The following is a 20,798-nucleotide window of genomic DNA, read 5'->3' on the forward strand; positions in this document are numbered from 1 at the left end:
TGTCTTAAGACACTGCCAAACTGTTTCCTAAAGTTGCTTCACCACTTTGCACCTCCAGTAGGCATGTATTAGACTTCCATTTCTTCTATATCGTCCACAGCAATTGGTATAGTCAGACTCAAATGTTAGCCAGGGTCCTCAGTTAGTAAAAACAGCAGCGCCTGAGACGGAGAGGCCAGGATTCCTACAGCAGACCTCCTTGCCGGCGGCTAGGTAGGTCACTTGGCGGGTCTGGCACCGGACCGGCCGGCTTCAGCCACGTTCCGACCTGGGCGGGCGGCCAGGTGAGCGTGCTCCTAGGCTCAAAACACGTCGCTGGCGGCCGTGAGTCCACTTGGCTGACCACTGGCCATGGAGCCGCGTGCGGGGGGCGCCGCGGAACCTAAGGGGAGCAAAGGAGGTACGCGGCGGGGTGGAGGGGGTTGGGGGAAGGAGCACTTTTCTTGCAACCTGGCCCCGCCTTGTTTGCTCCACACTCTTTCCTTGTGACAGGTGGTAAACACTGCAGCTCTGGCGCCCAAGCGGCGGTGGCAGCGGGTAGGGACCGAGCGACAGAGACTGGGACCCAGGGCCCCCCTACCCACACCCGTGCCTGCACCCCAGCCAAGGGGCGATACACCAGACCATGGGAGGGGAGGGGAGGGGCGCTCTCAGAAGTGCGGGAGCGACCGAGGAGCGGGGAGGCGTCTGCCCGTCTGTGGTCACTAGGACACCTGGGCACTCAGAGTCCATGGTGAATCGGGAGGCGGAGCTGGGGGCCTCTGGACATCTGTGCAGGGGGACCCTGGAGGTGCCTGGGCCATGTGGGGAAACGGGACCTCTGAGAGAGGGCACTCAGGCAGCCCACAGGGCTTGTCTAGGCTATTTAGAGGGAGGCCGGGGTGCCAGGGCTATAAGGCGGAGGCCGTGTTTTCTCGGGAAATCGGGGCGAACGGGGGACCCCCGGGAGAAACGGGGGGCGGGGGGGAGGAATGTGGCATCCAGGGTCGGGAGAGGCAGTCGGGGAGCTCCAGAGAAATTCCTAGGATGCTCGGAGACACCCAGGACGAATACAATGCAGTGGCTCGGTCCACGGTCCACGGACGCGACGAGGGCAGGCGGGGATCCGCGGGCTGACCCGCCGTGCTCGGGGGTTGGGGGGGGGAGGGCATTCGGTGACTTTCTGCACTATCAAGGGAGTGAGCGCGGTGGGTGTCTCTGGGTATCTTAAGGGGCATTTCGAGGTCTTGGGACGTCTGGAAGCGTGATGGGTCGTCGAGGCTGGGGGTCGGCGCTGACCTGTCCCCCTTTCCCCCCTGCAGGCCGCAGCTTTCCCCTACCCGCAGCTCCCAGCGCCCGGCAGCTCCTGGCTCGGCTGGACGCGCGCCCCCTGGCGGCGCGAGCTGCGGCCGACGTGTCAGCGCTGGTACGCAGGGCCGGAGCCACATTGCGCCTGCGTCCCAAGGAGGGTGCGTGTGGGAGTGGGGCCTCGGGGGCGGGGCCTTAGGGGGCGGGGTCGGAGAGCAGCTCTGTTCTGAGGTGGCGGGCCCCGCGGGCGGTTAGTGACGCTTCTGGGCGGGGCCAAAGAGTGCTTTTTTTTTTTTGTCTTTTGTTTTTTTGCTTCTTTTTTTTTTCCAGAAGGGCTCTGAGGGTGGGCTGCTGGATTTTTTTTCTGGTCATCAGGACTTGGCACGTCTTTTCCGAGGAGGCGGGGTCTAGAGAGTGCTTAGGGCGGGTCCTCAGAGGAGGGGCGGGCCTGGAATGGTAGGTAGTTTAGAGGCGGGGCCTGGAAGTTTGAGGAGCCCAGTCCCGGAGCAGCACCCTCCGGGGTGGAGCTAAAGGTGTTATTTGAAGGGCGGGGTCTGAGTGTTAGTAGCGGGCAAAGGAAGGTGTCAAGGATTACTCAAATCACTGGCCCAGGGTCATTTGTTAAGAACAGGGTTAGAACAGTTACTCGTGCGGTCTGAACCTTTATGAGAACTTGAGCTTGGAGCCTAGATAACTAAATGATAGCCGAGTGTGTGTGTGTGTGCAGCTTGGTGAGGCAAAGAGCTTAGGCTAGAATGTTAACTCTAGGAGTTGGTCCTTGGTTATTTTCATGGCGTGTTTCCCTTGCCCTCTTTCATCTCTCAGCCGATAGCGCTTTGAATTCTGCCGACATAGAAGTCACAGACAGTCGTCTGCCTCATGTCACTAACACGGAACACCGGCCTCAGGTACCACCTTAGCCCTCTATTTGGAAGCCATCTAACTTGGTACCGGCAATCAATATATATCTGTGTCCTTATTCCAGCAGCGTCGATCAGAGACTCTCACTACGGGGACAGCGCCACCCCTAGTGACTCAGGGTGAAGGACGTGGTACCTCGAAGGCACCCCAGGCCTCTGATCGCTTCTCTGTGGAGCTGGTGCGCGGTTCTGCAGGCTTTGGCCTCACCCTAAGTGGGGGCCGAGATGTAGGAGGGGACGCTCCACTTGTGGTGCGCGGCTTGCTCAAGGACGGGCCAGCACATCGCTCTGGGCGTTTGCAGGTGAGCCCTAGGGCATCCTACATTCCTAGGTGTTATCTCTACCTGCATCAGGTGCTTCCAGCTCTGCCATTTCTACATCACTGCCCCCATGCTCTTGCAGGCCGGGGACCTCGTGCTCTATGTCAACCGAGAGTCAACGCAGGGCCTCACGCATGCCCAGGTGGTGGAGCGGATCCGTGCTGGAGGCCCACGGCTCCGCCTCGTGCTCTGCCGCCCTCTTGAGAGCCAACCTCGAAAGGTTGAGGGGATGGGGAAGTCCCAGAAAGGCCATGGTAGGTTTCCCAGGGCCAGGGACCTGGGAGGATTTGCAGAGTGGAGAGGCTGGGATCTTGGGTGGAAAGGATTTGGTGGCCTCCCTGGTGAACATCAGGGATTTGGCGTCTTGGTTGGGGGATGGGGTGGGTCATGGTATTCTCAAATGTGAGGGCAAGTCCTAGGATAGGAAATTCCGGGGGGGGGGCATTAGAAGTACTGGGAAAGTACTGGGAGGTAAGGGATCTGGGGGGTTGGGGAGGGGACAGTGCATGGGCCGAAGTAAGACCTAGTTCTTGGGGGAAAGGCAGCATGGGTCTCAGCCGGGAGGATACGGGATGGAGATCTAGGGGTCTAGTGCTGAAAGACAAAGGATCCACAAAGGTAAGAATTGGGAGTGAATGATGGTAGGATAAGAGGGCAAGCCGGAGGTCCTACATGGAAGAGGTTGCTTCTCCTAAGGTCAAGGTTGGGTTCCAAATTACATTGCAGGCCGTGAGAAATTATTTGAGGGGCATGTCCTGGATCTAGGAGGGAGGGGTGTCGGGAAAGGAGGTGTCTGGGGTTGTGTGGGGCATCCTGGTCTGGAAGGGCATCTCCAGGGCTTGAAGGGTGTTTTTCCTAACAGATGAGGTCTCCATCTCCTGGAGCCCTTGATATCTTTCCAGTACACTTGGCCAAGGGCCTTGATTTCCTCTCCTCCACTCCATTACCCAATTTAACTGCAGTTGCATTATCTTCAGATTGCAGCCCAGATCCTGGGGGACCAGAAGTGATAAAGTCCCGCGGCTGCACCAGCGCTTCCCCAGTTCAGCCCCCTCCATTCTCCACCACGCCTAAGACTTGGAGCAGCAGCTCGGAGCCTAGTCCAGAGGTGACGCTTCCTCCTCCCGAACGCCGCACGGAAGACCCAGAGGACCACATCCCGGGTTCCCCAGGGCCCTGGCTGGTGCCCAGTCAGGAGCGCCTCTCGCGGGCCCTAGGGGTCCCAGCGCCGGGACAGCTCGCTCAGGAGGTGGCAGCTGGAAGGCGGAGGCACTGAGCATGCAGCAGACGGCTCGGTGCTCAGCTTGGTAGTGCCCAGTCTGGATCTGGCGTGTGCCCCGACAGCCGGGTACTAGAGAGCTTCCTCTGGATATCTGGTCCCCTCCCATGCTACAGTCGACCGTCCCGCACTCCCCTGGCGGCGCCAGTGGTACGGCCCTCCCCAGCCCCGCGCTTCTGGTTCCAGGCGGGGGAGCTAATAAAATGCTTCTATCTAGTCTCGACTTGCCAGGTGCTCCAGGCGGGGTGGGGCCGTCCAGTCCACCGTGTAAAGGAGGGATGGGTCGATCCGGTTTCGAGGAAGGCTTTTTTTTTTTTTTTTGTAACGAGTGACAAACTTCGTGCTGTTGCTTTCATATCTTCTAGCAATCGTCAGCCTGGCGCGTTTTCTCCACTCCTTTCCTCTTCGCCAACTCCTGCTTCTCTCCCATTCATTCATTTTCTTGGGGGTGACCAGGGGGCTCACACAGAATTCCTGCGTGTGGCGTGGCGGAGGGGGATGCCGAGGTGGTCCTGTTGTGGTGGCAGGAAAGCCCCCTCCTCCCCACCCCGCAGATCCTCAATCCCGCCTGGGGATCGTCCGGGCCCCTTCAGCTGTCGCCGGGCTGGCACAGAGGCGGTAGCAAGCGCGGCTTCTTTCACCAGCAGCTTGCGGTCTTCCACTTCCGGCCTACCAGGCCAGCTTTTGCTGACACCCTAAGGGCTGGAGCAGAGGCCCAGGAGCCCCCTTTGGGGGCGGAGCTGGGAAGGTGTGAGTCAGCGTCCTGGCAGGCCAGGCTAAAAAAAGGCTGGTAGAAAACCTTTGGGCCGCACCCCCCTTGTCCATAGATGGTGACAAAACTGTAGTGGGCGCTTCTGTGCACACGCAGCGTCCTCCGGCGCAGGGAGAAGCCCCAGAGTTTCCTCCACGCTGGGAAGCCAGCCCCACAGCAGGACTCCTGCAGGGGTAGCCCCCAGCTGGGCTTAGACCTGGCCTGTTACCGCAGCTATCAGCATATCTTGAACACTGAGCCCTCCCCTCCCCAAGGAGGGAAGCTGTGGTCAAACTGGAACAGGCAACTTTCGCCCCTATGGACAGGGCAGAGAGTAATTAAAGGACCAGGATGTAGGTCCCCGTGTGGCCCTGGAAAGCAGCGAGGGACTGCGAAGCCGAGGGGGGAGGGGTGGGGTATAAAGAGGGGAAGAGGTGAACATTGGCATGATTAGCGCTGTAGACATTGCGGGGGAGTGTGCCGCCTGGGCTTCCAGCTACCCCTGACTCAGCCTGGCAGAGGTGTGGCTCTGCAGGAAAAGGCACGAAAAGAACCTCCAGCCCCAGTCCTATAAACACAGTCACACCCAGGGGGCTAATAATAGTAACCCCAGCCACCACTTCACTTAGCCCTCCTTTTGTTCCTGGCTTTATTTAAATACTTATTTTCATCTAGTTACGCAGGTATTCAGTGACACTATGTTCATTTCACAGAGGCGGAAACTGAGGCCTGGACAGTCAAAATGGCTTGGGACAGGGAGTCTGAAAACAAGATTTGATGGAGGCCTGATTTCTAAGCCAATTCTCTTAATCTTGCCTGCATTCTGCAAGTATTAATTGAACAGCTGTTATCTTGCAGTTAAATGTCATAGGTACTATGGAGATGCTGAGAGAACACGCCATAACTGTTTATTTTTTTTAAAGGGATCATTTTGAAAGGCAGAGTTGGGGGGGTGGGGAATGAGGAGAGAGTTCTTCCATTTTCTGGTTCATTTACCAAATGGTCACAACAGCCAGGGCTGGGCCAGGCCAAAACCAGGAGCCAGGAGCTTCTTCTGGGTCTTCCACGTGGGTGGTAGGGACCCAATCACTTGGGCCATCTTTTGCTGCTTTCCCAGGTGCATTAGCATGGAGTTGGATCGGAAGTGGAGCAGCCAGGAATCCAGTCAGCACCTATGTGGGATGCTGGGGTCACAGGCAGCAGCTTAACCCACTAAGCTGCAATGCTGGCCTAAAAATTTCTATCCTTGTGCAGCTGTTGTGATGGGATTAGACAGATGTCAGACAAGAAAGAAAAAAATGAATAAATAAAATATAATGTCAGAGTGACAAAGGCCTCAAAAGGAAATTATGTTGGCGAATTAGGTTGGTGGTTATAAGGGCTGCTAACTTCTTTGAAGACAGACATTTGAGGGGGAACTTGAATGACCAGAGGCCACATGTAAGAAGAGTTGGAGGAAGAACTTTGACAGCAGTGGGAGGAGCAAGTGCAAAGGCCCTGAGGTGGCCAAGTTTGTGTTGGTCCAGAAACTCAGGCATATTCTCACATAGCTTGGAAAGCATAAATTCAGCACTGGGAAAAGTCTGTTTCATTCCTCCTCTATTCAATTACTCCTTTGGCAACCTGGGCTGAGAGAGAGGAGTCCTTTCATTGTGGGGGACCTCTTGTTTGAGGGGGGAAGGGCAGGCAGGCCCTTGGGCTGAGCCCTCCTTGCCCTGCAGCTATTCCCAGAATTGAGGTTCATGTTTCAGATGCAGAAATTCCGAAATTCAGGCTGAGCCCGAGTCGGGGTGGGATTACTTGCTCAGGATAGAACACTGCAACTGTCATCAGCTCGTTCACTCAGCCATGCACCCTGGGAGCCATCCCCTGATCTTGGCAAGCTCCCAGCAATAAACTTATGCCCATTTCCCCATTCGCCATCTAAGAGCTGGGTCCACAACCCCTCTCCTTAGAACGAGAAAACGAGACCAATGCCCGCCTCCTGTTACTGAGCTGTTTGAAGTTCCCCAGCAGGATCGCATTCTCATCTCTGCTAAGAGATTAGTCCCGCAGCCTGGGATGCTTTATCTGCTATTTCCAGGTCGGAAAAAACTCTGAAAACCCACTGTTCCCCTCACTGATCTGGCCCCATTTGGCTACAAAACCTGACCTGATCCTAACAAGGAACGGGCTTCAATCCTCCTTATTATTTGTGAATAGTCACATTCTCCCTTAAGGAACTCTTAACGTGTTTTGCTGTTGTTTTAACGTCAGCAGTCCCAGCCCCTGATGAGAGTGTTAAGGAACACACCATATACGCACGGGGAAAAACTTTCTAAAATTCCAAATATTCTCCATTCTAGAAACCTGCCCAGCGCCGTGTGTTTCAGGTTCAACCCTGGCCCCCGGCCGTTTTTTCAGCTAAAGAAACTGAGTCACTCGGTCCCAAATCCAAATTCCCACGGTGCTGAGTCGGCGCAGCCCCGGGCGCGTTCGCATTCAGAAAGTGCGAAGGGTCTCCCCATAATTGCGCCAGGTGCCCCGAGCTGCCAAGCACCCCGGAGATGGGGCACCTCTGGGGCTGCGACTGCCCATAGTGTCCGGGACGGGCGGGGCGAGGGGGCTTCCGGGGCGGCAGCCACCTGGCCCGGCCCCCTCCGGCCCCGCCCGCTTCTGCTCGGTGCGGGTGATTCACTCCCTCCTTCGCCCCGGGGGCCCCCTTCCCGGCCAGACGGCGGGCAAGACGGGCTGGGTGTACAGTGTCCTCGAACCCGCCAGCAAGCTAGTAGATTCTCCGCGGTCCCAGAGACTCCGGCCCACGCCATGGCGGACTCCGAGCGCTTCTCGGCCCCCGGCTGTTGGGCCGCCTGCACCACTTTCTCGCGCACCCGAAAGGGAATTCTCCTGTTAGCTGAGATTGTGAGCGTGCCGGGACAGGCGGGTGGGCGGAGGCGCTGTGGCGGGGGCGGGGGGGGGGCACTGGACCACGCGGAACTGCATGGGCTGGGGTAAGGCAGGCATGTGGTCGGGGCGCTGGGCAGAGGGGCGCAGGTGAGTGGGATCGTGCTAGAGGCCTGCAACTCGGGGCGCAGGGCGAGCCGGTGGGGTTTGACTAAGGTGGTCGAGAACTGGTGGCCCACGGGGCATAGCAAGTAGCCCGTAATGCATATAGGAGGTTTCGTGGGGGGAGCCCGCATGGACTCATCCGCGGAGGCATAGAAAGGGTCTTGGGGTCCCGGGAGGTGGGGGCCTCCCGTGGCAGGGCGTGGCGCGGCCTGGGCACTGGCTGGCGGGCTGGCAGCGCGCCCAGGGGCGGGGCCTGTTGGGGAGCGGCCCCGCGCTAGTCCCAAAGGGTAGGGCGCTCCACCCTTCGCCAGTTCTTCCTCGCCCTTCTGGGATCCGGCGGGAGGTCCTTAGCTCTTCCAGCCGTTTGGGAACCTGTAGTTTCCCCGTCCCCCTCAAATTGGGTGCCACCTTTGTGTCACTCGTGAAAGCAGTATGGCGCCTTTAACGGAGCCCTGCCTCTCTGGTGTTACTCCGCTTCCCAAAGGGGTTGCCCGGGGAACCTCACGTCCCCGGCCACCCCCCCCCCCCCGCCGCGCCGCCCGCCCCAAGGCCACGAAGCTGGCGCGGGTGGAGAAGCTCACAGAACACCTGGTAAAGCCACTCCCCTCAGGGCGCTCACATGCTGGAAGGGAGAAGGGGACAAACTGAGTCCCTCTCCCCAACTTTATTGCTTATCTGCTGAGTGGCCCTGGGTCAGTTGCTAAACCTCTCTGAGCCTGATTTTTCTCATATGTAAGACAGAAATACTTATGCTAGGACCCAGCTCATCAGGTTGGTGTGATGATTGCGTACATTTGCATTTGTTAGGAACACAGTGAAGACACAGAAAGTGTTTTCGCTTTAATTCAGTGTCATTTTTCCCAGTCCTGGCCCACGCTTAAGTTTGAGCCCACCCCCACATCCCCCCGCCGCCGACTGAAGTCAACCACCTCAGCCCTGGAAGCTGATCGCGGCGTCTTTTGCCCATGTTACCCTTCCAGATACTCTGCCTGGTGATTCTGATCTGCTTCAGCGCCGGGACTTCGGGGTACTCCTCCCTGTCAGTGGTTGAGATGGTCCTGGCTATTGTCTTCTTTGTCATCTACATGTGTGACCTGCATACCAGGGCGCCATTCATCAACTGGCCCTGGAGTGTGAGGAAGGGGGCCAGCAGGGGCGAGGCTGGGGAGGGGGGCAGGGGGAGGTGGTCGGGAACTCTGTGTGCTGACTTCCCTCTTCTGCTTGCACCTCGCAGGATTTCTTCCGGACTCTCATTGCAGCGATCCTCTACCTGATCACTTCCATTTTTGTCCTTGTTGAGAGAGGGAACCACTCGAAAATCGCTGCAGGGGTAAAGGCGGCGGGGGGGGGGGGGGGAGGGGGGGGAGGACTTCAAAAGCACTGAGAACAGGGTTTGAGGATCCAGGGGCCATTTTTGTGGCTACTTCCTGCAGAAAGTATGTGACCCTCCCCCTACCCCCAGCGGACCATACTTGCCCTAAGGGCTTGCAGGAAAGTCTGGCCTCACCTCTCCCCACCTCCCCGCTTTGCTTCCCAAGATGTTCATCTGCTATACAGGGCTGTCCCTTGCCCCACGCAGGGACCTTTTGGGGAGGTATAAACAGATGGCTGCTTTGTCACACTAGGCAACCATCTGCTAGAACTTTGTCGCAAACCCAGTATGAACCGCATCCCCTCCATGTGGGGTGTGGCTGCCCTGTGTTGAGAGGAGCTAGGAAGAAAGATGGGATAGATTTCAGTCCCCCTGGCCTTTCGCTAGGCCTGCCTGGTTTCCCAGGCAGGGGCTTGAGTCACCACCCTGCATGGGAGTCGCTGGAGGTGGTGACCACAGGGAGGTAAGAAGGGCAGTAGGCTGGCTGACCAGCTAGGTCAGTCCTCAGTCCTGTGTGCACTTCCAGGTCCTGGGTCTCCTCGCTACCTGCCTCTTTGGCTATGATGCCTATTTTACCTTCCCTCTTCGGCAGCAGAGACATACAGCAGCCCCCACTGGTAAGTGTGTGTATGGAGGAGGGGTGGGGAGGGGTCACTGAGAGAGCAGAGGAGAGGAAATGGATTTCCCATGGAAGGAATGCCATCCGGTCCCTTATTGTACTTATGGCTCTTGTACCGGAAATACTGTAAGTTTCACCGTTCCCGGCTGTAAAATGGGCATGTGGGTCCAGCCAATGCGTCCTCTCTTTTCCTCCTGCAGACCCCACTGATGGCCCGGTGTAGGTTGACCTCCCCTCATGTCTCTCTGCAACCAGAAAACGACTCCTCCATGGATATACCCCACCACCACCACCAGGACTCCCAACCTTGTCAGTCCATCCTCCTGGGTGTGGCCACTTTTCTGGGTGTGCCTGAGTCCTCCTCCCTTCTGTGGTACCCAAAAAGAAACACCAGTTCTGCCTGGACCCGTGCCTCCACCTAAGCCACAAATTGAGGGAGGAGGGCGCCTCAGATTTCTGTTTCCAGGCCCCAGGTATAACCTACTCCAAGTAACTTCTTCCGTGTGCATGTGTATGTGGGTGTGGGTGTGTGTGGGGGGGTGGTTCTGTGGAAGGATACAGAAATAATAAACATTGTTAAAATATACGATAATGAGTAAGTTAATCCTTCGAGTCAAATGGTGGTAAATCTTAAGCCGAAGGGGGGAAATGACAGTTGGAATAAGGAGGTAAAGAAGCCAGACCTATTTTACAACAAATATTAAATTACTTCAATGATACAAACACATGGAGGCAAGAGGAAGGGGATTTTTGACTTTAAATTGTGTGTGTGGGGGGGTGCAGGGCAGAGGTCATGGACACTGGAGAATGGAGCCTTCAAGCCACGATGCAGTTCTTGTCTCGGCTCTGGCGAGGCACCCTGGGCCGTGAGTCCCCGGGAAATGATGGGGATCCGGAATTGGGGGTCTCAGTGGCAGCGTCCTGAGCCGGCACCGGCCTGCACAGGTGCGGGGGCAGCGGGATGCGCTCCCCTAGGAAGAAGCCATCTTCCTCTGAGGACTCGGAACTGGGGCTGGAGGGCGAGCTGGAGCAAGATCCTGAGTCCGACCCCGAGCCCAGGTCGCACTGGTGGTGGCGACGTCTGCCAGGGTGGTGGTGGTGGTGGCGGTGGTGATGGTGGTGGTGGTGGCGACGGCGGCGGCGACTGGGGGCCCTGGGTGGGGGGCTACGTGGCCTGCGGCGCTGGGCGGGAGGTGCACTCAGGGTCCGTCGCGGACCTCCCTCAGACACCAGAGGGTCTCGGAAGCTGACCCGCGGAGTGCTCTGGCGACCGAAAGTGCTGTCCTCGGGGCATGGGGCCGGCTGGCCGGGGGACTCCGAGGGTGGCTCGGGGACGCTGCGAAGCCCCAGCTCCGGCATGGAGTGGCGGTGAGGGGCCCCTCTCAGAAAGCGGGACGGCTCCTCCGGGCCTGCAGCTGGACAAGGAGAGACGGGCCGACTACCTGTGTGGGTGTCGGCTGGCCGGCCGGCCGCCCATCCCGCAGGGACGCCCGTGGAAAGGCCTTTCCGCGAGCAGCAGTGGCGAAGCAGGGGCAGGGAACGCGGAGTGCGGGCAGCGTGAGGCCAGTGCACGTTGCGGGGCAGCGAGGGAAGGAAGTCTGCACGGATGGAGCAAGCCGGGATAGGTGTCTGGGGCGTGGCCTGGGAATGGGGAAGCGGTTTGGGAGGGGAGGGGGCGGGGCATAGGCTGGAGCCCACAGCAGGTTGCGAGAGAATGAAGGCGGGGTCTATGGGCAGAGGGTGAAGGGTGGTGGGTTGGAGGAAAGGGGGAGGAATTGGGCTCAAGCAAGGACAAGCTGAGGTAGGGGACAGGGCGTGCATAGAAACCGGGCTGAATCAGGGCTCGCTCTCCAGGTGGGTGTAGTTTGGGCTGGCGACTAGTTCTGCACGGGCATGGGGGAAGGGGCTGGCGATGAGATGCGGGCGCGGCGCAGGTTGCAGCTGGGAAAAGGCCAGGGCTGCGGCGGGGGGCGGGGCTGCGGCTGGGTGTGGCTCTTACCAGGCGCCGACTCGGTACAGGTGCCTTTGGAGGAGGTCTCAGACGCCCCCTCCGCAGCAGCCGGGAAAGAGGCTGTGTCAGCTGCCAGCGGTGCAGTGACCGTGCCCTCGCTCCAGCTGCGGGGGCCGGGCCCTGGAGCTGTAGGCTCGGCCCCAAGGCTGCAGGCTCGCGAGCAGAAGATTAGGCCACGGCGTGGCAGGAAGGGGCGACCCAGCAGGGGCCGCCCGCAGCGACTACAGCAGAAGCAGCGGTCTGAGGCGTGCCAGTGCTGACCCTCATAAGCCATCTGGCCCTGGTCCAGGCCTGTGGGAACCGAAGGGGGGGAAACTGAGGCAGGGTACTCTGGGGGCCTCCCCTTTTCCCAAATGCGGCCCTTCTCTGGAGAAAGCAGAAGGTGGGGGTGGTCGCGGGACTCTGAGGCATGGGCCAGGCTCAGACATCAGGTGTGGAGTGAGGCAGTGGAAGGCAGGACCTGAAGAAAGGGCCTGGGTGGTGGGTGCAGGGCTTAGAAGGTAGGGTGTGGGGAGAGGAGTGGGTCTTACAGCGCAGGGTGTAGCTAGAAGGGAGGAGGTAACCTAGGCTGGTGGAGGGGAGTAGAAGAGAATAGGGCATTGCTCCGGAGGCGGGGGGGGGGGGAGTAAAGGCCCTGTTTAGAGGGCAGCCCAAGGGCCTGGGAATTGGAGGGTGCTCTCGGGGCTGGGTCTAGCTGTTGTGTAGGTGAGGTTCAGGAGGTATGGCAGAGCCAGTGGCCTTGGAAGTGGGACTTACAGGAAAGGGTACAGGCCTGTGGTGCTGGGGCTAGACTTAAAAGAAAGGGTATATTATGGGGCCTGAGGTCCAGCTGTCCATGCACCCCTCTGTGCAGTCCCACCACGGTCACCCACCAATGTGCTCTCCACAGGCATCACAGTACTCGGCGTGGCGGGCCTCGTAGCAGGTGCAGCAGTGGGGGCGGCTCTGACGCATGACATAGCGCTGGCCTCCCAGCGAAGTTTCACATTCAAAGCAGCAAAAGTGGCCCATGTGCCAGTGCCGGCCCTCAGCCTCTGTGCACTCTGGGGAGAAGATGATCTGGAGGGTGCAGACCACCTGTGGCTGTCAGAAGGGCCTGCCCCTGCCCCCGCCCCTGCCCGCCCTCCACTCCTACCTCTGGGCAGAGAATGCACAAACCTCATCGCAGGCCTGGCAGCGTGGGCGCAGGCGTTCGGCATGGTGGCGCCCACAGTAGACCTTGCCAGCGTGATAGAAGTAGATGAGGTCAACTAGCAGCTCCCGGCACGTGGTGCACACGAAGCACTGCGGGTGCCAGCAGGCGCCCAGGCCTGCGCGGCTGGCAAACACTGCGATGTCGCCGCCTCCAATCTGCTTCCCGCACTGCCAGATGACAGAGAGACGTTCCTAGTCCCCAAGATGGTCCGATGGATACCGCACTTGGCACGCCTTTGGGATGGGCCCTTTCTACAGGATACCTTTGACACAGGCCCCACCTATACCCAAGGCTGAAGGAAGGGGGCACTGGTCCTGCTCATAGGGCAAACCATAGAGACAGGCCCTGCCCATCTGGGTGGCTTTACAGGCAAACCTCCCTTAAGGGGGGGGGGAGATTCAGAGACTGGCCAGGGAGCCATAGAGACAGTTACCACCCTCACTGGCATCTTAACAACAGGAATTACCTAACAGGCCCCACCCACCATGGAGAGGGCCTTGGAGACAAATTCCACCTGCTGCCAGGCTCTGCTACTATGGATCACTTCTTAAGGAAAAACCCTGGCCATGAGAGGACCAGAGACAGCCCCCAGCCCCCTCCTCCTTCCACTGCATATAGAGAAGGCACATCGGCTTAAGCGGCAGCCCTCAGCTTCCCAGGCCTGGGAGGTGGGTCTGCCCCCCCCTAGGACTTGCCACAAAGGCACTGTTCACTCACTGAGGTTTTCCATGGCTCACCTCCTCACAGATGGCCCCAGTGATAGTCACTGGGAACATGCGCACGGTGCCACGCCCCAAATTCTCTCGCTTCCGCTGCTGGCTGAAGGCTCTCAGCTCTTTCTTCTCATCCTCCTCCAGTGCCGTGCAGTACTGTGCCTGGGTTAGGGGCAGGGGAGCAGGAGCAGCGGTTCCAGGTTCCTCCCCCGCCCCCCCCCCCCTTGATGCCTGCCTCTGCCCATCTTCCAGTATTCACCCACACTCAAATTGTTGACTGCTACAGGGGACTGCCGCTTGCCACGCTGGCATCCCATATCAGAGTGCCAGTTGGAATTCCAGCTGCTCTGCTTCCTATGTAGCTCCCTGCTAATGTGCCTGGGAAAGTAGAGGAAGAGGGCCCAAGTGATTGGGCTCCTGCCACCCTTGCGGGAGACCTGGATGGAGTTCCAGCCTCCTGGGCTTTGGCCAGTTGCATCCATCTGGGGAGTGAATCAGCAGATGGAAAATCTCTATCTCTTTCTCACTCTGTCACTAGGTTTCTCAGATAAATAAATAAATCTTTTTTTTTTAAAGTTTACTTCTAGGCCTGTGTGTTGCTGGCTCACCTGCCTGAGAACCTCCCTCTCCCTCTTACCTCTTCTTCCAAGGTCCACCTGTGGCTTTGCCAAGGAATGTCCCTTGATGGGCCCTGCCTTTCTGTGCCTCTCACCTCACCTGGGCTCAGCTTTCCTCTTCTGAGGCCTGCCCACTTCTTTCCCACTGCTCTGCTCCTGCGCAGGCTGTGCCCGGTACCCGGTGTACGCTTGCTGTCTTCTCTGCTCACCTCACTGTCGTGGGGGGGCAGCTGGTGCAGCAGCTGCTTGATCCTGTATTTCTCCCCAGGACTGTTGACATAAGGGACTTTGTCCTCTGGGAGGCAGCTGAAAAACTGGTATACCTGGGAGGACATGGTGGGTGGGAGAGAATAATGGAGATTAGGGGTGAGTGGGGCCCCGACCTCTCCAAGAAATTTTAAGTCCTTTGAAGGGAACTTCTCCTGACTGCCCCACGTCTCCTTTGCAAAGGCCAGATGATTCCTCTCTGCTCCATAACACACCGAGGGTTCCCTCACACCTGGACCCCACTTCCCTCTCCAGCCCGGCTCTGCTTTTCTCCTCTTTATAGCAAAGCCTCAGAAACAATGTGAGAGCACGCACGCACGCACGTGCACGCCACTTCCTCACCTCCCGGTCTCTCTTGAGCCTATTCCAGCAAGCTTCCTCCACCCTCCTCCCCTGAACTTCCTTCAAAACTGTCAAGGTCACTGGATGTCTGCATTGTTAAAGTAATTGTTCGGTCCTTGTTGGACTTGACCCATCAGCACCTGCTGGTCACGCCCTCTGCCTGGAAACACTTTCTTCCTTTGGCTTTGGCTTCCTTTGGTCCCAGTTTCCCTCCCACCTTATTGGGGGCTCCCTTTTTTCTGTGCTTTTGGTTTCTCTTCAACTAGCTGACTCCTAAATGCGTGTGTATGTGTGTGTGGTGGTGGGGGGGCGGTGTCTTGGGACTCAATCCTTGCTCCTCTTGCCTATGTCTCCATTCACTCCCTTGGGAATTGCATCTGCTCTCATGGCTGTAAATGTCACCTATGGGCTTGGGTGTCACCAATCACCTACCTCTTGCCCTCTGACCTTGTCCCTGAGTTTTAGGCCACGTGGCCACTTAGGTGTCTCAAACTTCAGATGGCCAAAACCAAACTTAATGCTCCTATGCTTCAATCTTGCCCCTGCCTTGGCCAGACCCCATGCCAGTGAAGCTTCTCATTTAGGGGGTTGTCTTTCTCTCCGCTCCCTCTCACCCTCACAAGCAAATCACCTAAGCTCAGCTCTACTTTCCAAAAGTATCCAAGATTGGACTCACTATTTCCACTGCCAACACTGTCCTTGGCCAATGGGACAATGGCAGCGGTTGCCTCCTCACTAGCACCCCTGTGTCCACCACTCCCAAGGCTGCTCCACGCTCCGCAGCCAGGGGGATCCTGCTAAACCGTAAGACAAATCACATCCCTCCTCAGCTCACAACCCTCTTGTGGCTTCCCCTTCATTCAGAGTCAAGGCGAAAGTCTTCTTCATGGCCCCTAGCACCTGCCTAAGTTCACCTCCAACTGCTCTCCCTGCACTCACTCTCACCAGTGGCCCTAGCCTCCTTGTTGTTTTTCAAACATACAGGCCAAGCTCAGTCCTGCCTCAGGGCCTTGGCAGCAGCTGTGTCCCTTGCCTGGGATGGATCTAACCTCAGACACCTGTGAGGCTCACCTCTTCACCTCCTTTAAGGCAGCTCAAATGTTGAATTCTCACTGAGGCTTACCTAGGCTCACTCGCTCGCTTGCTCGTTCTCTCTCTCTTTCCCTTTCTCCACTTCTCTCCCTGCTTTTTATTGCATAGTCCTTACATCATTGGACACACAGAATCGGCCCTCTGTATCCAGGGGTTCTGCCTGTGTGGATTCAACCAATGACAGACCAAAGAGATTTGAAAGCACTTAACACATTCAGATGCTTTCTTATCATCATTCCCTAAACACTACAGCATCACAACGACTTACATAGCATTTACGCTGTATTAGGTATTATAAGCGACCCAGAGATGACTTTATGCATATGGGAGGATGTGTAGGTTCTTCACTAAGACAACACCATTGTATATAAGGACTTCGGAGGTCTGGCGCCATGGCTCACTTGGTTAATCCTTCGCCTGTACCGCTGGCATCCCATATGGGCTCCAGGTTCTAGCCCCGGCTGCCCCTCTTCCAGTCCAGCTTTCTGCTGTGGCCCGGGAGGGCAGTGAAGGATGGCCCAAGTGCTTGGGCCTTGCACCCGCATGAGAGATCAGGAAGAAGCTCCTGGCTCCTGGCTTTGGATCGGCACAGTGCCGGCCTTAGCGGCCACTGGGGGAGTGAACCAATGGAAGGAAGATCTGTCTCTCTCTCTCACTGTCTATAACTCTACCTGTCAAATAAAAAAAAAAAGGACTTCGAACACTCTCTAATTTTAGTATCTGTGGGAGTCCTGGAATCAACACCCTTGACAACACTGAGGGATGCCTGTATATTTTGCAGGTGTGTTTATGGGCTGGTTCTCCTTCCAGGAAGCCAACCTCCATCTGGGAGGATATGGTATTTTGTGTTCTCTTCTCTGCCATGTCCTTGGTGCCTAGAACACTGCCACACAGTAGGTGCTGCCTGTCTAGTGGTGGAGGGAATCAATCCAGGAAGACTGGCCAGTGAAGTGCTGGGGCAAAGGGTAGAACAAGGGTGGGGTGAAGAGACTCTGAGGAAGTGCTCTAGTGGACCACTCAGGGGTCCTTGTGAGGTGTGTATGTGCGCGGGGGGGGGGCGGGCGACCCCCCATCACAGAGCAAGGACACCCTCAGTTGTGACTACACACTCTAGCTAGCACTGCTGCAGAAACAGGCTCCCAACTGAGTGTGTGTGTGTGTGTGTGTGTGCGTGCGCATGCGCACTTGCAGGCCCATGCACCCACAGGAGAGCAAGAGTAGTAGTTGGCCTCTGGTCACCTGCTCAGGCTTCAGGCCCGGGGGTACCCAGGCATACTCCTCTGATGCACAGCCTGAGTCATCGTCCGAGATGGAGTGGCGCTGGAAGTCAGAGATTAGCCGACACATGATGCGTTCCAGGTCCACAGGCACGGCGTGCACTGCGTGCTCCTCCCGCGGGCATTTGCAGTGCTGGCAGATCTTTCTGGGGGGGGAGGGCAGCGTGAGGGTCAGTTAGTAAAGAGTTGCCCACTCTGACCCCTGAGCAGTCCACTTCCAACTCAGGGGCGGGGACTCGCCTATTATCACCATCTCCTAAGGGCTTTGGGGCAGGGGACCGGACTGACAGGAGGTGGAGCTATGAGCCGGGGTCTGGCTGTGGACAGGACAAGGGGGAGTATGGTGTTGGCTGTGAAAGGCTCAGATTCCAGCTGAGGGCTGCTAAGACTGGGGACAGGGGCCGCCGGCACTGTGGCGTAGCGGGTAAAGCCACCACCGGTAGTGCCAGCATCCCATATGGGCGCTGGTTTGAGTCCCGGCTGCTCCACTTCCAATCCAGTTCCCTGCTAATGTACCTGGGAAAAGCAGCTGAAGATGGCCCAATTTGTTGGGCCCCTGTCACCCATGTGGGAGACCCAAAAGAAGCTCCTGGCTGCGGCCTGGCCCTCTCTCTCTGCCTCTGCCTCTCCTCTGTAACTCTGACTTTCAAATAAACACATAAATATTCTTTAAAAAAAAAAAAAAAAGACTGGGGACAAAGAATGCGACTCTGAACTGGGGGTGGAGCTGAGAGCCCGGATGTCCCCGAGGTAGGCGTGGGGCTCGGAGACTGAGTTTGGAGGAGTAAATCTAAGGGCTTCCTCTCAGGATGAGTTCTGCGTTTTGCAGGGGAATCTTCCCCATAGGCAGGGCTGTAGCCTGTGATGGGGCTCTGAACATGTGGGTGGGCGGGGCTGTGAGCCTGTGGGTCCGGCCTGAGTCTGGGGCTGTGGGCTCCGTCTGTAGTATTTCATGAGATTTTCTGGGTACAGGGCTCCAGTAGGAGGAGAGGCGTTCTGAGCCTAAGAGAGAGTCTGAGGTCGGTGAGTGGTGCTCAGAGCTTAGGACGGAGCGTCTTCTGAGGAATGGAACTCAGAGGCTCCGGCAGAACAGTTCTGGGGGCGGGGGCTGCGGAGGGTGGCGCGCTCCTGGGAACTGGGATCTTGGAAATGAGTCCGAGGGCGGGACTCTGAATCTGAGCGTGAGGCGGCCCTACTCAATGGTCTGTGGGCGGAACTCAATCCTGGGGGCGTGGCCTAAGCTTCGGGGAGAGGGGGTCCCTTGAAGGTGGGGCTCTGGCAAAGACTGAGGCCCTGGGGCCATGTGTGTGTGTGTTGGGGGTCACTTACCTCCAGCCGTGCAGCAGGAAGCCGGGGCACTGCTCTCGGCAGGAGTTGCAGGGCTGGCCCCGGTCTGGGTCTTCTGCCTCTGGAGGCTGTAGTGGGCGGGGTGCAGATGAAGGGCCAGGCGAGGCTCAGGAACGGGGAGGGAGAAGTCAACGCCTGCCTCTCCACTCCCAAGCCCGCGACCGCACGCTGGGGCCTGTCCCACTAGGGCAGCGCTGGGCAGGCTGGGACAGCGCCTGGATCGCGGGGGAGGGGGCCACAATCGAGCAGAGGTGGGGCAGCTGAGGCCACCTCCTTGTATGCCCCCCCTTCAGGGAATTCCCCTCCCTCTGGCCTGTCTGGGACACCTCTCTCCCCCAAGCCACAGGCTCCTCCAGGCTCCAGAATGCAGGGGCTTTGCCCACCAGAGCCCACAGTCCCTCATCTTGGCATCTCCTTCCCGGTTTCATCTGAGCCCCTTCTCCAGCCAGGAGGCCAGCGGCACTCCAAGTCCACAAGGCAGGAGTCTGAGACCCCCCCCATTCTTCCTCAGGATCCCCTGCTCCCCCCTTCTTTTGGAAAATCAGGACCCCTTCCCCCAAACCCTGGCCTCACCCCTCACACCCAAGGAATTGGGGATCCTCTCCCAGGGTCTCAGGAGGCCCCTGCTCCATTTAGGAATCTTCACCCCAAGAAACCTTGGCTTTCACCCCTCATATCCTAGGACTATCCACACCTCTGCACTACCAAACCCAGACCCCACTTTCCCGGTCAGAGAAGCCCCCTCCTATCTAGGAAATCAAATGCCCTTGGCTCCGGTGCAAGCCTGAAAGCCTTGTTCCCCCGAAGCCCTAAGCGTTGGGGCACCTCAGGACCCAATCCCTCACTCCACATTCCCCAAGGTATGGTCCCGCTTCCCTCAGAAGTTCAAGAAGTCCCTTTCGACCCAAGACCCCAGGACCCACTCTGTTGGCCCCCGGAATCCTCTCCCATAATTCCCAGGAGAAGTGAGCCACTAGGTGCTGGCGTGTGGAGAATGGATTAGGGAGCGTGAGCCACTAGCTCTACACAGTTCTTCACCCATATGCCTGCAACAGCCCTGGTGCCCAGGTGTGGGAAGGCAGGGGCTGAGGGCTCACAGATCCTCTGTGGGACTCCTACTCGCTACTCCTAAGTTCTGCCCCCTTGTTCGGGCCTCAGTGAGCCCTGACTGCCCCCCACCCCCACCCCTTGCCCTGAGTCCAGCTCACCGCACGCCCCGATCGGCGCCTCCGAGACCCACGCGCGAACATGGCGCGCCCGGGCAGGGTCAAGCTGGGCCGGGTCGGGCGAATGGAATCCTCGCGGCCGTCAGGCCACCGCGCGTCCGGCCTGGGAGCTGTGTTCCGTAAACCCGACACCGGCGTGGGAGGAGCGCGCCCCGCAGAGCCCGCCCCTGGATCCGTGTCTCCCGGCGGCCGAGGCGCCCCCTGCCTAGAGGTGAGCCCACGCGCAGCTGGGGAGCGCCTTTGCAGGAAAGCCCCCTGCCTTCCCGGCCCGCGTCAGGGCTGGGCGTCGGAAGACATGGCTTCTTGAACCCCAGTGTGCCCCGTGGCCTCTCCCGGGACATTCTAGGGCTTGGCTGTTCTGTTGTGGAGGAGGGCGGGGGGACTTGGAGGTGGAGACCTGACTTGGAAGGGGTGGCGCACTGGGGTGTTTGGACGCTTCATGTGGATTTATCTTGGATGCTTATTTGGGAAACGGGTTAAAGCCACCTCTTTGGTCTTCCGCACTGGTGAGTTTCAAAGGGTCTCTTCCTCCCCCCCTCCCCCATGAATGCTGCAAGTACGGTACCCAGTCTCACCCTTAGGCCCAGCTGGTGCTCTGGCCCCCACCAAAGAGCTAGATCCACAGAGGGCCAGGATTACTTGAGATTTATGGGGAGGGAGCTGAAGTCACTGGACAGGTTCCAAGACCTTCTTCCACGCTCCCTCTCCATCCTTACGGGTCCAGCCTTCATGCCCCCTAATACCAGAAAAGTAGATTGATCTCGAAGTCTTCCCTCCTCTGCCCCATTTTGCTCTCTCCAATTAGATAGCCCCTTTCCTGAGCTCAGTCCCTGAGCCGGGAGTCTCTGTTTTGCGCTCTTGGGCTGCGCTGTGCCTCGGGGCTGGGAGGAGGGGGTCCTGCGCCCGCAATCAGAACTCAGGCGCCGGGCTGGGGTCTCTAATTAGGCACGGAGGCGGCGGCGGTTAGCCAGGCCTTTCATCAAGTGCGCCAGCGACCTCCCTCTGCCCCTATTACACACCACCTGGTCACTTTCCGGCCCTCCTTGCCCCAGGGAGGAGCTGGGGAGTGGTAAAAGAGAATGAATACATTAATGAACTAAGGAGTCACCCTGGCG

General features: G+C 58.3%; 3 protein-coding genes across 9 annotated transcripts; 2 read left to right on the forward strand and 1 right to left on the reverse strand.

Moving 5' to 3' along the window:
* Nucleotides 1-227: 227 nt before the first annotated feature.
* MAGIX (MAGI family member, X-linked) lies at nt 228-4,022 on the forward strand. Of its 5 annotated transcripts, none has more exons than XM_051827105.3 (7): nt 280-400; nt 493-537; nt 1,302-1,448; nt 2,113-2,195; nt 2,273-2,509; nt 2,610-2,781; nt 3,505-4,022. In XM_051827105.3, the coding sequence occupies exons 1-7, from the start codon at nt 352-354 to the stop codon at nt 3,801-3,803; spliced, it is 1,032 nt and encodes a 343-aa protein (XP_051683065.1). In that variant the 5' UTR covers nt 280-351; the 3' UTR covers nt 3,804-4,022. The 5 variants fall into 5 exon arrangements, with proteins under 5 accessions (XP_069923156.1, XP_008270828.1, XP_051683065.1 ...); XM_070067054.2 differs by having other exon boundaries at nt 284-400; nt 2,276-2,509; XM_070067055.2 differs by lacking the exon at nt 493-537 and having other exon boundaries at nt 228-400; nt 2,276-2,509.
* Nucleotides 4,023-7,300: 3,278 nt separating this feature from the next.
* PLP2 (proteolipid protein 2) lies at nt 7,301-10,097 on the forward strand (the record flags this gene model as incomplete). The annotated part of the gene is given in 5 exon segments (NM_001082097.1): nt 7,301-7,458; nt 8,586-8,738; nt 8,840-8,935; nt 9,504-9,594; nt 9,797-10,097. Coding segments are annotated over 5 exon segments (459 nt in total). The 5' UTR covers nt 7,301-7,362.
* Nucleotides 10,098-10,282: 185 nt separating this feature from the next.
* Nucleotides 10,283-20,104, reverse strand: PRICKLE3 (prickle planar cell polarity protein 3). Of its 3 annotated transcripts, XM_070067051.2 has the most exons (9): nt 19,666-20,104; nt 18,440-18,525; nt 17,073-17,256; nt 14,342-14,455; nt 13,540-13,677; nt 12,766-12,969; nt 12,480-12,666; nt 11,596-11,898; nt 10,283-11,011 (listed from the first exon to the last, which is right to left on the reverse strand). In XM_070067051.2, the coding sequence occupies exons 1-9, from the start codon at nt 19,705-19,707 to the stop codon at nt 10,413-10,415; spliced, it is 1,857 nt and encodes a 618-aa protein (XP_069923152.1). In that variant the 5' UTR covers nt 19,708-20,104; the 3' UTR covers nt 10,283-10,412. The 3 variants fall into 3 exon arrangements, 2 of the variants coding, with proteins under 2 accessions (XP_069923152.1, XP_089180453.1); XR_016227994.1 differs by lacking the exon at nt 12,480-12,666 and having other exon boundaries at nt 19,666-20,040; XM_089324327.1 differs by lacking the exons at nt 11,596-11,898; nt 12,480-12,666 and having other exon boundaries at nt 19,666-20,040.
* Between the last annotated feature and the right edge of the window lie 694 nt (nt 20,105-20,798).

This window comes from Oryctolagus cuniculus, chromosome X (assembly GCF_051225735.1).
Source record: "Oryctolagus cuniculus isolate XC-2025 breed Fujian yellow rabbit chromosome X, ASM5122573v1, whole genome shotgun sequence".
NCBI classification, from domain to species: domain Eukaryota; kingdom Metazoa; phylum Chordata; class Mammalia; order Lagomorpha; family Leporidae; genus Oryctolagus; species Oryctolagus cuniculus.